The sequence below is a fragment of the Chiloscyllium punctatum genome, chromosome 17 (genome assembly GCF_047496795.1).
Source record: "Chiloscyllium punctatum isolate Juve2018m chromosome 17, sChiPun1.3, whole genome shotgun sequence".
In the NCBI taxonomy this organism is placed as follows: Eukaryota; Metazoa; Chordata; class Chondrichthyes; order Orectolobiformes; family Hemiscylliidae; genus Chiloscyllium; species Chiloscyllium punctatum.
In genome coordinates this window covers 42,944,840-42,959,710 of record NC_092755.1, presented here as the reverse complement: position 1 = coordinate 42,959,710, position 14,871 = coordinate 42,944,840, and the positions used below count along the sequence as shown (strand labels likewise).

Below are 14,871 nucleotides of genomic sequence, written 5' to 3'. Positions count from 1 at the left end.
ACAATTCTCCAAGTGTGGCCTAACCATGGCTTTGTAGAGCTGCAGCATAACCTCGCGGCTCTTAAACTCAATCTCCCTGCTAATGAAAGCCAACACACCATACATCTTCTTAACACCCTATGAACTTGAATGGCAACTTTGAGGGATCTATGGGATATGGACCCCAAGATCCCTCTGTTCCTCCACACTGCCAGGAATCCTGCATTTAGCCCTGCATTCAAACTCAACCTTCCAAAGTGAATCAATTCACACTTTTCCACGTTGAATGCCATCTGCCACTTATCAACCCAGTTCTACATACTGTCAACGTCCCGTTGCAACCTACAACACTATCCACCACTCCACCAAACTTCATGTCATCACAAACAGCAGAGATTCCAGAACCGATCCTTGCAGAATATCACTCGTCACCAAGCTTCAGGCTGAATACTTTCTATCAACCACCACCCTCTGTCTTCTATGGGCCAGCCAATTCTGTATCCAGTATTCCGTATTCCCTGTATCCCATGCCTCCTTACTTTCTGAATGAGCTTACCATGGGGGACCTTATCAAACGCCTTGCTAAACTCCATTTACACCACATCCACTGCTTTACCTTCATCAATGTGTTTTGTCACATCCTCAAAGAATTCAATAAGTCTTGTGAGGTATGACCTGCCCCTCATAAAGCCATCCTAATTCTAATCAAACTACGGTTTTCCAAATAATCAGAAATCCTGTCTCTCAGAATCCTTTCCAATAATTTGCCCACCACCAACATAAAACTGACTGATCTATAATTCCCAGGATTATCCCTATTTCCTTTCTTGAATAGGGGAATAACATTTGCCACCCTCCAATCATCTGGCACTACTCCAGTGGACAGCGAGGATGCAAGGATCATCGCCAATGATGCAGCAATCTCTTCCCTCTCTTCCTGTGGTAACCTTGGGTATATCCTGTCTGGCCCAGGGGACTTATCTATCCTTATGGTTTTCAAACTTTTCAGCATATCCTCCTACTTAACATCAACCTGTTTAAGCGTATCAGCCTGTTTCATGCTGTCAGGAGCTGAAATTGGCCTGTCGCAAAGATGTTACTACAGTTGTTATGGGGTATTTCAACATGCAGGTAGACTGGGAGAATCAGGATGGTATTGGACCTCAAGAAAGAGACTTTGTGGAGTGCCTCCGAGAGGGATTCTTAGAACAGCTAGTGCTGGAGCCTACCAGGGAGAAGGCAATTCTGGATCTGGTATTGGGTAACGAACCAGAATTGATCAGGGACCTCGAAGTGAAGGAGCCATTGGGAAGTAGTGACCATAATACAATAAGCTTCAATCTGCAATTTGAGAGGGAGAGGGTACAATCGGAAGTGACAATGTTTCTGTTGAATAAAGGGAACTATGGAGCTATGAGGGAGGAGCTGGCCAAAGTTCAATGGTGCAATACCTTAGCAGGGATGACAGTGGAGGAACAATGGCGGATATTTCTGTGTATAATGCAGAAGTTGCAGGATCAGTTCATTCCAAAAAGGAAGAAAGATCCTAGGAGGAAGCATGGGTGGCCGTGGCTGACGAGGGAAATTAAGAAACATATAAAGTTAAAAGAGAAAAAGTATAACATAGCAAAGATAAGTGGGAAAATGGAGGACTGGGAAGCTTTTCAAGAACAACAGAGGATTACTAAGAAGGAAATACGCAGAGAAAAAATGAGGTATGAAGGTAAACTGGCCAATAATATAAAGGAGGATAGTAAAAGCTTTTTTAGGTATGTGAAAGGGAAAAAAATGGTTAGGACTAAAATTGGGCCCTTGAAAACAGAAACGGGTGAACTTATTACGGGGAACAAAGAAATGGCAGAAGAATTGAATTGGTACTTCAGATCTGTGTTCACTGGGGAAGACACAAGCAATCTTCCTGAGGTAACAGTGGCTGAAGGACCTGAACTTAAGGGAATTTATATTTGCCAGGAATTGGTGTTGGAGAGACTGTTAGATCTGAAGGTTGATAAGTCCCCGGGGCCTGATGGTCTACATCCCAGGGTACTGAAGGAGGTGGCTCGAGAAATCGTGGATGATCGAGAAATCGAGAAATCTGATTATTGTCCAGAGTTCGACAGATTCAGGATCGGTTCCTGTGGATTGGAGGGTGGCTAATGTTGTACCACTTTTTAAGAAAGGTGGGAGAGAGAAAGCAGGAAATTATAGACCAGTTAGTCTGACCTCAGTGGTGGGAAAATGCTGGAGTCTATTATAAAGGATGAAATTACGACACATCTGGATAGCAGTAACAGGATAGGTCAGAGTCTGCATGGATTTATGAAGGGGAAATCATGCTTGACTAATCTTCTGGAATTTTTTGAGGATGTAACTCTGAAGATGGACGAGGGAGATCCAGTAGATGTAGTGCACCAGGACTTTCAGAAAGCTTTTGATAAAGACCCACATAGGAGGTTAGTGAGCAAAATTAGGGCGCATGGTATTGGGGGCAAAGTACTAACTTGGATTGAAAGTTGGTTGGCTGATAGGAAACAAAGAGTAGTGATAAACGGCTTCATTTCGGAATGGCAGGCAGTGACCAGTGGGGTACCGCAGGGATCAGTACTGGGACCGCAGCTTTTTACAATATATGTTAATGATATAGAAGATGGTATTAGTAACAACATTAGCAAATTTGCTGAAGATACTAAACTGGGTGGCAGGGTGAAATGTGAGGAGAATGTTAGGAGATTACAGGGTGACCTGGACAAGTTAGGTGAGTGGTCAGATGCATGGCAGATGCAGTTTAATGTGGATAAATGTATGGTTATTCACTTTGGTGGCAAGAACCGGAAGGCAGATTACTACCTAAATGGAATCAATTTAGGTAAAGGGGCAGTACAGAGAGATCTGGGTGTTCTTGTACACCAGTCAATGAAGGTAAGCATGCAGGTACAGCAGGTAGTGAAGAAGGCTAATAGCATGCTGGCCTTCATAACAAGAGGAAAGAAACAAAGAGGTTCTTCTGCAGTTGTACAGGGCCCTGGTGAGACCACACCTGGAGTACTCTGGGCAGTTCTCGTCTCCAAATTTGAGGAAAGACATTCTGGCTATTGAGGGAGTGCAGCGTAGGTTCACAAGGTCAATTCCTGGAATGGCGGGATTACCTTACACTGAAAGACTGAAGCGACTGGGCTTGTATACCCTTGAGTTTAGAAGACTGAGAGGGGATCTGATTGAGACATATAAGATTATTAAAGGATTGGACACTCTGGAGGCAGGAGGTGGTTGAATATCGCTGTGATTCAGGTAAAAAGCATCCTCTCTGAGAGTGGGGTGTAAATGTGTTCTGTTTTTGCTTTGGTTTGTTGACAGCGGTTATTTTATTGGGGCTGGTTTGCCATTGAACGAGGATTCCCAAAGTGCCAGCCAGAGGCATCATTTTCTCCCATTAGATGGCCCTGGCTCTTTCCAGCAGCCGGTTTCGATTCAGTCAAACCGACTTGTGCTGGACAGCGTCTCCTTCTCCGGGGGATAAGGGGTTGCTGAGGGAGAGTGAGGGTGAGGCGTCTGCCCAGCGGGGGGGGCAGGCAGGGAGGAGCTGCCCCTGTCAGGACACAGGCAGAGCTGCCCCCCGGCGCTGGGTCAGGGTTACCGCTGGAGAGGGGGCGATCAGCCCCCCGGGGGGGGGCTCTCGGCTGCAGACGGGAGCAGCCTCTGGCGGTCGGCCCCGGAACAGTACGCAGCACCGAACCCGCTTCTCCGTGTCACAAGCAAGTTGCTGTTTGTGGGATCTTGCTGTGCCCCTTCATTTCCTTCAACCCAGCGGTGACTGTTTTAGCTTCTTGGGCTAAAACGACCAAAGGCTGTGACCGGTGCTATGTAAATGAACGTATTTTTTTTCCGGAATTGCCAACCAAGATTTCTAAAAGCGGGGTGAATTGCTCCTGGCTGTTTCTCAGAGCCTCCTCCCGGCTGTTTGCTTATCACTGAGTCACGGAACTGTCACGGAAGGAGGCCGTTCGGCGCTTGGAGCTCCTTCAAACCGGCACCAATACCTCGGGCCAAGTTCCTGCTTTCACCCCATTTCTCTGCTCACTATTTCGATCCATATAATCATCCAGTGCCCCTCTTGAAAGCCTCAGCTGAACCTGCCTCCTCTACGATTCCAGGTAGTGCATTCCACAGCCTCAGTATTGACATGTGAGAAAGTGTTTTCTCACACCATCCTTATTCTGTTTGTAGATCACTTTAAATCTACTGCATCTTATTCTTATTCCATGTACAAACGGGAACAACTCTGTTCTAGCCCACTCATGATTTTGAAAACCGCTACTAAATCTCCTCTCAGCTTCTTCTCTCCAAGGTGAACAATCCCAGCTTCTTCAATCTCTCCTTAGAAATGAAGGAATTCTTGTAAACCCCTTCTGTACTTCCTTCATTCACATCCTTCCACAACTGTACACCATACTGCAGCTGATGTCTGACAAGAGTGGTCTACAAGCCCTTTCCCCCTACGCCCAGATTGCTCTGCCTTCAATGATCTGTGCACATCTACAACCAAATACCTCTACTCCAGCATCTCTTGAAGGGAGGGGTGGGAGGAGGGAGGGAACGGGGAAAGAGGAGGAGAGGGAATAGGGAGATGAGGAGGAAGAGAAAGGGGAGATGGGACAGGAAAAGTGGAGACAGAGGAAGGAAGGGAAGAGGGAAAGTTGAAGAGAGGGAAAGAGGGATGAAGAGTGAGGGAAAGAGGGAGGGGGACAATGAGGCCGTGAGGGGGGGAGAGGAGACACAGGGGTATGGAGGGAAGGGGAAAAGAGGTGGAAAGTGGCAGGGGAGAGAGAGGGAGAGATGGGAGGAGGGAGGGAAGAGTCAGAGAGACTGAGGGAGAGGAAGGGAAGGGAAAGAGGGATGGCGGAGTGAGAGGGAAAGAGGGAGAGAGAAAGGAGAAGAGAGCGAAGTAGCGGGGGGAGGGCGGGGAGGGGGTCAGAGAGGCATGAAGGGCGGGGAGGGAGGGAGTGGGGGGACAGACAGAGGGAGGGAGGGGAGTGGGGGGACAGACAGAGGGAGGGGAGTGGGGGGCAGACAGAGGGAGGGGAATGGGGCAGACAGAGGGAGGGAGGGGATTGGGGGCAGACAGAGGGAGGGAGGGGAGTGGGGGCAGACAGAGGGAGGGGAGTGGGGGGCAGACAGAGGGAGGGGAATGGGGCAGACAGAGGGAGGGAGGGGATTGGGGGCAGACAGAGGGAGGGAGGGGAGTGGGGGGCAGACAGAGGGAGGGGAATGGGGCAGACAGAGGGAGGGAGGGGATTGGGGGCAGACAGAGGGAGGGAGGGGAGTGGGGGCAGACAGAGGGAGGGGAGTGGGGGGCAGACAGAGGGAGGGGAATGGGGCAGACAGAGGGAGGGAGGGGATTGGGGGCAGACAGAGGGAGGGGAATGGGGCAGACAGAGGGAGGGAGGGGATTGGGGGCAGACAGAGGGAGGGAGGGGAGTGGGGGCAGACAGAGGGAGGGAGGGGAGTGGGGGCAGACAGAGGCAGAGAGAGGGAGGGTGGGAGTAGTGGGGCGGGGCGGGGTTGGAGCAGTAACACACGGCAGTGATGACAGTATGTGATGGGCTACAGGCAGACCCACAGCCCTGTCCCTGCTGCTGCTGTGAAGTGAAGGAACTAGACTCTTCAACAAAACCAGACACACAGAGAGAGAGAGAGATAAACATAGTGGGAGAGACTAACATCGGGAGAAACAGAGAGAGAACCAGAGATACGGGAGAAACAGAGAGAAAGAGAAAATCTAACAGACAGTGAGAGAGAGGGGGCGGAGAGCTGGAAAGTAAAGAGATAAAGGGGAGAATCAGAAACAGGGAGAAGTCAGGGAGAGGTAAGTTCTCGGGAAGGAGAGGAAACAGACCGTCAGCGTGAGGCTGGCGAACGCTCCGGACACTGGGCTCCGGACACTGGGCTCCGGACACTGGACACTGGGCTCCGGACACTGGACACTGGGCTCCGGACACTGGGCTCCGGACACTGGGCACTGGGCTCCGGACACTGGGCTCCGGACACTGGGCACTGGGCTCCGGACACTGGGCTCCGGACACTGGGCACTGGGCTCCGGACACTGGGCTCCGGACACTGGGCTCCGGACACTGGCCTTGCTGGACGCTGCCCCGCTCTCTCCCGGCTCCGCTCCTTGGGGATTTTTCCCGAGCTCCGCTCTCCTCGCGGTCGGGATTTACTGACATTATCGGGCGACTTGGATCGGGACTCCTCCAGGAGGTAAAACTGCCTTATCCATGTGGGGTATAACTCTAGTTAAAATGGGGCAGGACTGAAGGATCGCTATAGCAGCTGGAGTCATTAAAGGGGCAGGGGGTATTAGAGGGTCTGGGGTATTAGAGAGTCTGGGGTATTGAACATATGGTGTATTGAGGGTCTGGGGTATTGAGCGTGTGGGGTATTGAGGGTCTGTGGTATTGAGGGTTTGGGCTATTAGAGGGTCTGGGGTATTAGAAGGTCTGGGGTATTAGACGGTCTGGGTATTGAGGGTCTGGGGTATCGAACATATGGTGTATTGAGGGTCTGGGGTATTGAGCGTGTGGGGTATTGAGGGTCTGTGGTATTGAGGGTCTGGGGTATTAGAGGATCTGGGGTATTAGAGTGTCGGGGTATTGAGGGTCTGGGGTATTAGAGAATCTGGGGTATTGAGGGTCTGGGGTATTAGAGGGTCTGGGGTATTAGAGAGTCTGGAGTATTAGAGGGTCTGGGGTATTAGAGGGTCTGGGGTATTAGAGGATCTGGGGTATTAGAGGGTCTGGGGTATTAGAGAGTCCGGAGTATTAGAGGATCTGGGGTATTATAGGGTCTGGGGTATTAGGGAGTCTGGGGTATTAGAGGATCTGGGGTATTAGAGAGTCTGGAGTATTAGAGGGTCTGGGGTATTAGAGGGTCTGGGGTATTAGAGGGTCTGGAGTATTAGAGGGTCTGGGGTATTAGAGGGTCTGGGGTATTGAGGGTCTGGGGTATTAGAGGATCTGGGGTATTGAGGGTCTGGGGTATTGAGGGTCTGGGGTGTTGAAGGTATGGGGTATTAGAGGGTCTGGGGTATTAGAGAGTCTGGGGTATTAGAGGGTCTGGGGTATTAGAGGGTCTGGGGTATTGAGGGTCTGGGGTATTAGAGGGTCTGGGGTATTGAGGGTCTGGGGTATTAGAGGGTCTGGGGTATTGAGGGTCTGGGGTATTAGAGGGTCTGGGGTATTGAGGGTCTGGGGTATTGAGGGTCTGGGGTGTTGAAGGTATGGGGTATTAGAGGGTCTGGGGTATTAGAGGGTCTGGGGTATTAGAGGGTCTGGGGTATTGAGGGTCTGGGGTATTGAGAGTCTGGGGCTATCAATGGATGTGGGACAATAGAGGGTCTCGGGTTAGATGGGCAGATGGGGATCTAAAATTCATGAAGGGATAGGGAGGAGACACAAGGGACAGTTGGGATTGCTTCAGAGTCCAGGGGTCACAGCGAGGCTGGGGGAGGTCACAGCAGCAACAAGCCACAAGCTGTAAACCCTCGAGGTCGTCAGCAGGTCAGACAGTGTCTATGGGTAATAGGAAGGAGGGAGAGAGAAAGACACTGTTAACGTCTCCGATTCTGACTATTCATGATGAAATTCTAGTAACTGGCCAGAAGGTGAGACACTAACTATGTCCCCTATCCAGAGACAACATCAGACCATCTGTGTACCAGATTCTTGTGTTCTTATTTCAACATCTGTGGCATTTTGGTTTTACACAAGGAGGAGGGTCTTATCCATTCCTTATTAATTCATTAATATCTGTTTGACTCTGATTAAAATTCTACTGGCACAGAAAGAGGCCACTCAGCCCATCCAGTGCTTAGAGTCATACAATGTACAAGCCCTTCAGCCCAACTTGTCCATGCTGACCTGATTTCCTTACCTGAACCAATTCTGTTTGCCTGTGTTTAGTCCATATCCCTCTAAACCTTTTATATCCACCTACCTATCTAAATGTCTTTTAAATGCTGTAATTGTAGCCATCTCGACCACTTCCTTAGGGTTGGCCTGGTGGCTCAGGGGTTATCACTGCTGTCTCCCAGTACCAGGGACCTGGGTTTGATTCCAGCCTCAGGCAACTGTCTTGTGTCGAGTTTGCACATTCTCCCCGTGTCTGTGAGGGCAATGTCTGAGTGCTGCGGTTTCCTCCCCTGGTGTTCGGTGGATTGGTCATGCCTCAGGATGTACAGGCTATGTGGGTTAGTTGTGGAATATATGGAACCCACAGTAATAGAGTTGGGTGGGGTGGGTCTGAGTGGGATGCTGTTTACAGGGTTGGTGTGGACTCCTTAGGCCAAATTCTCGATGTACTCCACTGTCTGTATGAAAGTGTTACAAATAGGACTGTCTGGGGGTGAGGACACCTCAGTGTCTTTCCAGCTGTTTTCAGATCAGTAGCAGCAACAGGCTGGTCACACTGGCTTTCCGCTTGGATCCTCCATGCAGTAATATTGTGTTTTTAACTATTGCAGTGCCAAGACACACAGTGCTGAAAGGCTGATCACGGTGAGGCAGAGGTCAGGATGTTGGACCTGGGTGCCAATGACAGATAATCTGAAGAGACAGCAGATAATGAACTGAAGGTGCCAGCCTCTCATGGAAAGCCGAACCCGGGAGTGATGGAGGAATGCCACTGTTGAGATAACAGCCACCACTGAGTTTCAGTGAGACGTTTCATCAGTTTGATCTGGAGGAATGAAAAAGTTGTAAAGACCTCAGAAAAGCAAGTTGCAAATGTGCGTGGGAGTGGGGGAACGGAAGTCAATATCAGTGGAACTCACCTATCCCCCTTGCTTTCATCTCTTAACTTGGACTGGACTGAAGCTGTTTCTGGCTGGCAGGGGGTGACCTGGTTCTGAGTTGCCGCTATGCCTGGTGTTTCACCACAGCACGCCTTGCCCACTCCATCATGCTAACAACTGGGAGGCAACATTTGGAGATTGTGACCTACATAGTGTTTGAGCTTGTCATCGCAGTCTTAGCTGTACTGGGGAATGTCCTGGTGTGTTGGGCTGTCTACCTAAACAGCAACTTGCAAAACGTCACAAACTTCTTTGTGGTGTCCTTGGCTGTGGCAGATATTGCTGTCGGGGTACTGGCCATTCCCTTTGCCATCACCATCAGCACTGGTTTCTGCTCCCTTTTCTACGGCTGCCTCTTCATCGCCTGTTTTGTGTTAGTACTAACTCAGAGCTCTATCTTCAGCCTGCTGGCCATCGCCATTGACCGGTACATTTGCATCAAAATCCCACTGAGGTAAGAAGGATCACCAACATCTCTCTGTATGAGGTAATGTTTGATTTGATAACCCTCATTACCAACTGGAGGGGGACCTGAAAATTGGTATCTCTGGAGAAAGGGGAAATTGGTTGACACAATGACTTGGGCATTATCTTTGCTCAATTCTGAATTCAGTCATCCCAGTCTCAATCTGTGAGGGCTCCTGTGTCAGATGAGTTTGAAGCAGTGGGTACTTCCTCCTGACACACTGTTCCTGTGGTATTGAGGAAGAGCTGAGCACTGGCCCAAAATCCTGGTTGTTTGAGGCTCACACTGACACACAAAATCCTTCAGCTGTAATAACAAAACCAAAGTCCATAATCTCAGGAAGCCTGCAAAGATTTTATTCAGATTACTTCCAGGTTTATTTTCCTCTCTTTAAAAAAGCTAAATTGATAATTTTCTAAAATGCATAAAAGATGAGTGAAGTTGTGTTTGTGAGGGAGGGAGAGTGAAAAGATTCAGTTTGTGAGGGAGGGATCAAGGAGGGTCTAGTTTGTGAGGGAAGAGTGAGGGTGAGAGGGGTCTGGGTTGTGACGATACAAGGTGAGGGTCCAGTTTGTGAAAGAGCAGAGAGTAAGGAGGGTCTAGTTTATGAGGGAGGGAGGAAGGAGGGTGAGGAGGATCTCGTTTGTGAAGGTCCAATTTGTAAGGGAGAAAGGATCCAGTTTGTGAGGGAGGGGTGAGGGGGAGGGGGTCCTGTTTGTAAGGGAGGGGCCAGTCTGAAAGGAAAGGAAGATGTGTGTCGAGTTTGTGATAGAGGGAGGGTGAGGAGGCTTTGACAGTAAAGGAGGGTGAATGTGGAAAGTGTGAAGGAGGAAGTAAGGGAGGTTATGGACATTCCAGTTTGTGAGGGTAGAGTGAGGGAGGGTGTGGAGGATCCAGTGGAGTGTGGGAGGAAGTGAGAGGGAGGGTGTGGAGGGTCCAATGAGTGTGGGTGGAAGTGAGTGAGGGAGGGTGTGGAGGGTCCAGTGTGTGTGGGAGGAAGTGAGTGAGGGAGGGTGTGGAGGGTCCAATGAGTGTGGGTGGAAGTGAGTGAGGGAGGGTGTGGAGGCTCCAGTATGTGTGGGAGGAAGTGAGTGAGGGAGGGTGTGGAGGGTCCAGTGTGTGTGGGAGGAAGTGAGTGAGGGAGGGTGTGGAGGGTCCAATGAGTGTGGGTGGAAGTGAGTGAGGGAGGGTGTGGAGGGTCCAGTGTGTGTGGGAGGAAGTGAGTGAGGGAGGGTGTGGAGGGTCCAATGAGTGTGGGTGGAAGTGAGTGAGGGAGGGTGTGGAGGCTCCAGTATGTGTGGGAGGAAGTGAGTGAGGGAGGGTGTGGAGGGTCCAGTGAGTGTGGGGGGAAGTGAGTGAGGGAGGGTGTGGAGGGTCCAGTGAGTGAGGGAGGGTGTGGAGGGTCCAGTGAGTGTGGGTGGAAGTGAGTGAGGGAGGGTGTGGAGGGTCCAGTGTGTGATGGAGGAAGTGAGTGAGGGAGGGTGTGGAGGGTCCAGTGTGTGATGGAGGAAGTGAGTGAGGGAGGGTGTGGAGGGTCCAGTGTGTGTGGGAGGAAGTGAGTGAGGGAGGGTGTGGAGGGTCCAGTGTGTGATGGAGGAAGTGAGTGAGGGAGGGTGTGGAGGGTCCAAAGAGTGTGGGTGGAAGTGAGTGAGGGAGGGTGTGGAGGGTCCAATGAGTGTGGGTGGAATTGAGTGAGGGAGGGTGAGGAGTGTAGGAGATGATTGAAACAGTGTGCTGCCATTGCTAGTCATGCACAGAACGGTCACCTTGAGGAGGGACTGGACACGGTGTTGTGGGGCATAGAGATCAGATGGTGAATAGTTGGCAGTAATGTCCACTGAGTCTACCTTGTGCTGGCACTGAGTCAACCACACCACCTGCTACCCACTAACAAATATCCAGCAACTCCAGCTGCACTGGGGTACCTCACAGGAACTGACCCTCTAATCCATGTCCAAAAGCGTACAATACTGACTCGGACTCTGCAATATGCTTGGTTGGTAGATAGAGAGACTAAAGTAGCAACATGTAGTCCATTCCACGTGTAGCCCCTTCAGCCAGTTCCTCCACTGAATGAGATCGCAACTGATATATAACCAAAGTCCACATACCTGTTTTTACTCCATGTCCATTAATACGTTTAGGGAACAGAAATCTGTCAAAATGAGACCTAAATTTAGTACCTAATACAGCTCCCAGTGACACACGGTATGGTCTAACCAGGGCTGTTTACACTCAAGGCATGACTTCTACCCCCTTCTATTCTAGTCTTCTCAATATAAGCCAGCATTCCATTTGTCACACTGATCATTTTCTGCACTCATTCATGATATTTTAATAAGTGCCTTTGGACCTGTGCTGTTAATAACCTTCCATCATTTCAAAATATTCTGTTCTGTCCTTTTCAGTTCTGAAATGGTGACCTTGCATTTGCTTATATTGAAACCTGTTTGCTCATTCACATTGAGATCCACATTCACCTGTTTTCATAATCTGTCAGTATTTCTTTGTAATGTTATGCTTTATGAAATAACTCCACAGAGGCCAGCAGCCACCAGCAAGTCACCCTTCATTTACACTTAAACAGTCCTTGACCATAGTACTACGTAATACAGAGTCAGGGACCAGAAAATCAATATCTCTGTCAGTCATCCTTTATGTCTGTCAGCCAGGACTCCCTGATAGGACCAAATTAACAGCCCCAATCAGGGAACTCATATTCTATGAGGCCCAGCTGGTTTACCTCATTACATTCACTGTACTCCCACCGACGCTGCTTACAAAACTGTCTACGGTGAATTTGGATTATAGTTTTTATGTCCCATCATCTAAATTGTTCATAAAATGGTCAATAGTTAAGATCCCAACACAGATCCTTGCAGGGCACCACTAGTCACAAGATGTTAACTAGAGTGCCTGGCCATTCCTGTTCTCTGTCTCGTGCTGTTCAGCCAAACCCCCTTCAATTCCTTTGTCTTCATTGTTAGATTAGATTAGATTACTTACAGTGTGGAAACAGGCCCAACAAGTCCACACCGCCCCGCCGAAGTGCAACCCACCCATACCCCTACATATACCCCTTACCTGACACTACGGGCAATTTAGCTTGGCCAATTCACCTGACCTGCACATCTTTGGACTGTGGGAGGAAACCGGAGCACCCGGAGGAAACCCACGCAGACATGGGGAGAATGTGCAAACTCCACACAGTCAGTCGCCTGAGGCGGGAATTGAACCCAGGTCTCTGGCGCTGTGAGGCAGCAGTGCTAACCACTGTGCCACCGTGCCGCCCACTAGCTAAATAGTATCTTTATGAGAAATATATCTAAAGTCTTCTGAAAGTTTATGTAAGTTCAAGCACCCCTTTTCCCAGGCAGCACTTCAGTTATCTCTTCAAAAAACATAACCATTTGTCAGGTGTGACTTACCCTGAACAAATCTATGCTAGCTTGCTGACCAGCAAAAAATGCAAAAGTGTTCAGACTCCAGTAATTTTCCAATTAAAGCTAACAGCTCGATCATTCTCTAGTTTGCATCTCTCACCTTCTTAGAAGAGTGATATGTGCAATTTTCCAATCTAACGCTGTGGTTTCTGAACCTAGGCTATTGGGGAGATTATAATTGGAGTTTCTGCAGTGTTCTCAATGAACTCTGTTAAAGCTCAGGTTGCTAGCTGTGTGATCCTGAATGCTGAACAGAACGTAGTATCTATCTTCACACAGAAAACATCCCAGGGACAAAAGACTAGCAAGGGTCAAAAGCAAGCAAGGAATCTCATATAATCCTGATTGCTGGAGTAAAGGAGTCAGGAAAACCAATGGAAGTGAAAGCTGTCAGGTCACTGGCACCAGATGGCCTGCATCCTAGGGTCTCAGTGCAAGTGGCTGCAGAGGGAATGGATGCTTTAGTTATCATCCTCCAAAATTGCTGAGATTCTGGAAAAGTCCAAGTAGATTGGAAAACTGGAAACATATTCAGGAAAAGAGAGAGACAGAAAGTAGGAAACTTTAGACTAGCATCTGTTATTGGGAATATGCTCGAATCTATTATAAAGTTGATTATAGCAGGACATTTAGAAAATCATAATGCAATCAAGATGGTTTTATGAAAGGGAAAATCATGTTCAACAAATTTATCATTATTCTTGCTTGGTTTATAATTGGAATGGTTAGATGTGGTATGCTGACATTTCAAAAAGGCATTCAATAAGGTTCCATTTGTAAGGGTATTACACAAGGTAAGAGCCCATGGCATTGGGTGTGATATATTAGCATGGATAGAGGACTGGCTAACAGGAGACAGAGAGTTGGGTTGAATAGATTATTTTCAGGCTTCTGTGTTGATTTTAATGAATAGCAGAATGGGCCTGAGGACATGATTCAGCCCCTATGTTAGAAGAGTTTCATAAATACTGGCACTAACCACAAAAGCAGTGAAAGTACAATCGCGCCTCGACTTATGAACTTAATCTGTTCCGGGACCCGGTTCACGAACCAAAAGTTTGCAAACTGAATCAATTTTTCCCATTTTGAATAAATGTAATTCCAATTGATCCGTTTCGCCATGTCATACTGCTTAGCGAGATCAGATATGCGAGCACCATTCTCGTGTTTAGCTAATATTTCCTTCTTCGTTTCCACAGTAATATGTTTAGGTTTCTTAACACCACTATCACTCCCACTTTTCACTTTCTTGGGAGCCATAATGAGGGCTAATTTGATGAAAAAGACAAAAAAAATGCATAAGACTGCTTGGACATAGCAATAAGCGATGTTCACAGCGCGCGCGCGCCAAAGGCCAACTGAATGAGATCACACGGGGCCCGAGAGCTTTTGCGTTCAAAGCGCGCATAGCAAAGCAGAATAATGAAACCACATGGTCGCACACGGGCTTTTTGCATTCGTACCTTGAATTTCGTACGTACGTTGAAGCCAAATTTTACGTACAATCCTGTTCATAAACCGATTTTTTCGTGAACAAGGTCGTTCGTATGTCGAGGTGCTACTGTATACTGATCCTGTATAGTAAGCTCTGGGGAGGTCACAGGGAGAGAGCTCTGCTTTGGGGTGTGGGTCACCACACTTCAGGAAGGATGTGAGGGTCCTTGACTGGGTGCAGGAGAGATTGAACAGAATGGTTCCAGGAATGAGGGATTTTAGTTGCAAGATGAGGTTGGAGAAGCTGGGATTTATAATATAGCACAAAAAAATCAGCCCTTTAGGTCCATGATGACTCTCTCGGAAGCAGTCCATTCCCTCACTAGCTCTATAGCCCCGAGGCTAATTTCCTCACATAACTCATCAAATTTCCTTTTGAAATTGCTTGGCTCGTTCTGCCACCCTCACTGGCATTGAGCTCCAAGTCATTATCCTCACTGCATGAAGAAAGCATCCTCTCGTTTCCCTTGTATCTCTGGCCAAGCCTTAATACCGCTTCCTCTCTACTGTGAGGCTACTGTGAAGTTTCCTTTGTATAATTTATTCAAATCTAACATCATCCTGTATTTCTATCAAATCCCCCCTCACATTTTAGTTGCTCCAAAGAGAATAACCCCAGCTTCTCCAACCTCATCTTGCAA

General features: G+C 48.6%; 1 protein-coding gene across 1 annotated transcript in view; it reads left to right on the top strand.

Moving 5' to 3' along the window:
* The first annotated feature begins 5,556 nt into the window (after nucleotides 1-5,556).
* The window catches only part of adora2aa (adenosine A2a receptor a), a 45,422-nt gene continuing 36,107 nt past the window's right edge, over nucleotides 5,557-14,871 (top strand). The window contains exons 1-2 of the mRNA XM_072587007.1: nucleotides 5,557-6,237; nucleotides 8,498-9,281. Of these exons, the coding sequence (XP_072443108.1) occupies nucleotides 8,935-9,281 (347 nt within the window). The 5' untranslated portion in view covers nucleotides 5,557-6,237; nucleotides 8,498-8,934. The remainder of the gene's footprint in view (nucleotides 6,238-8,497; nucleotides 9,282-14,871) is intronic.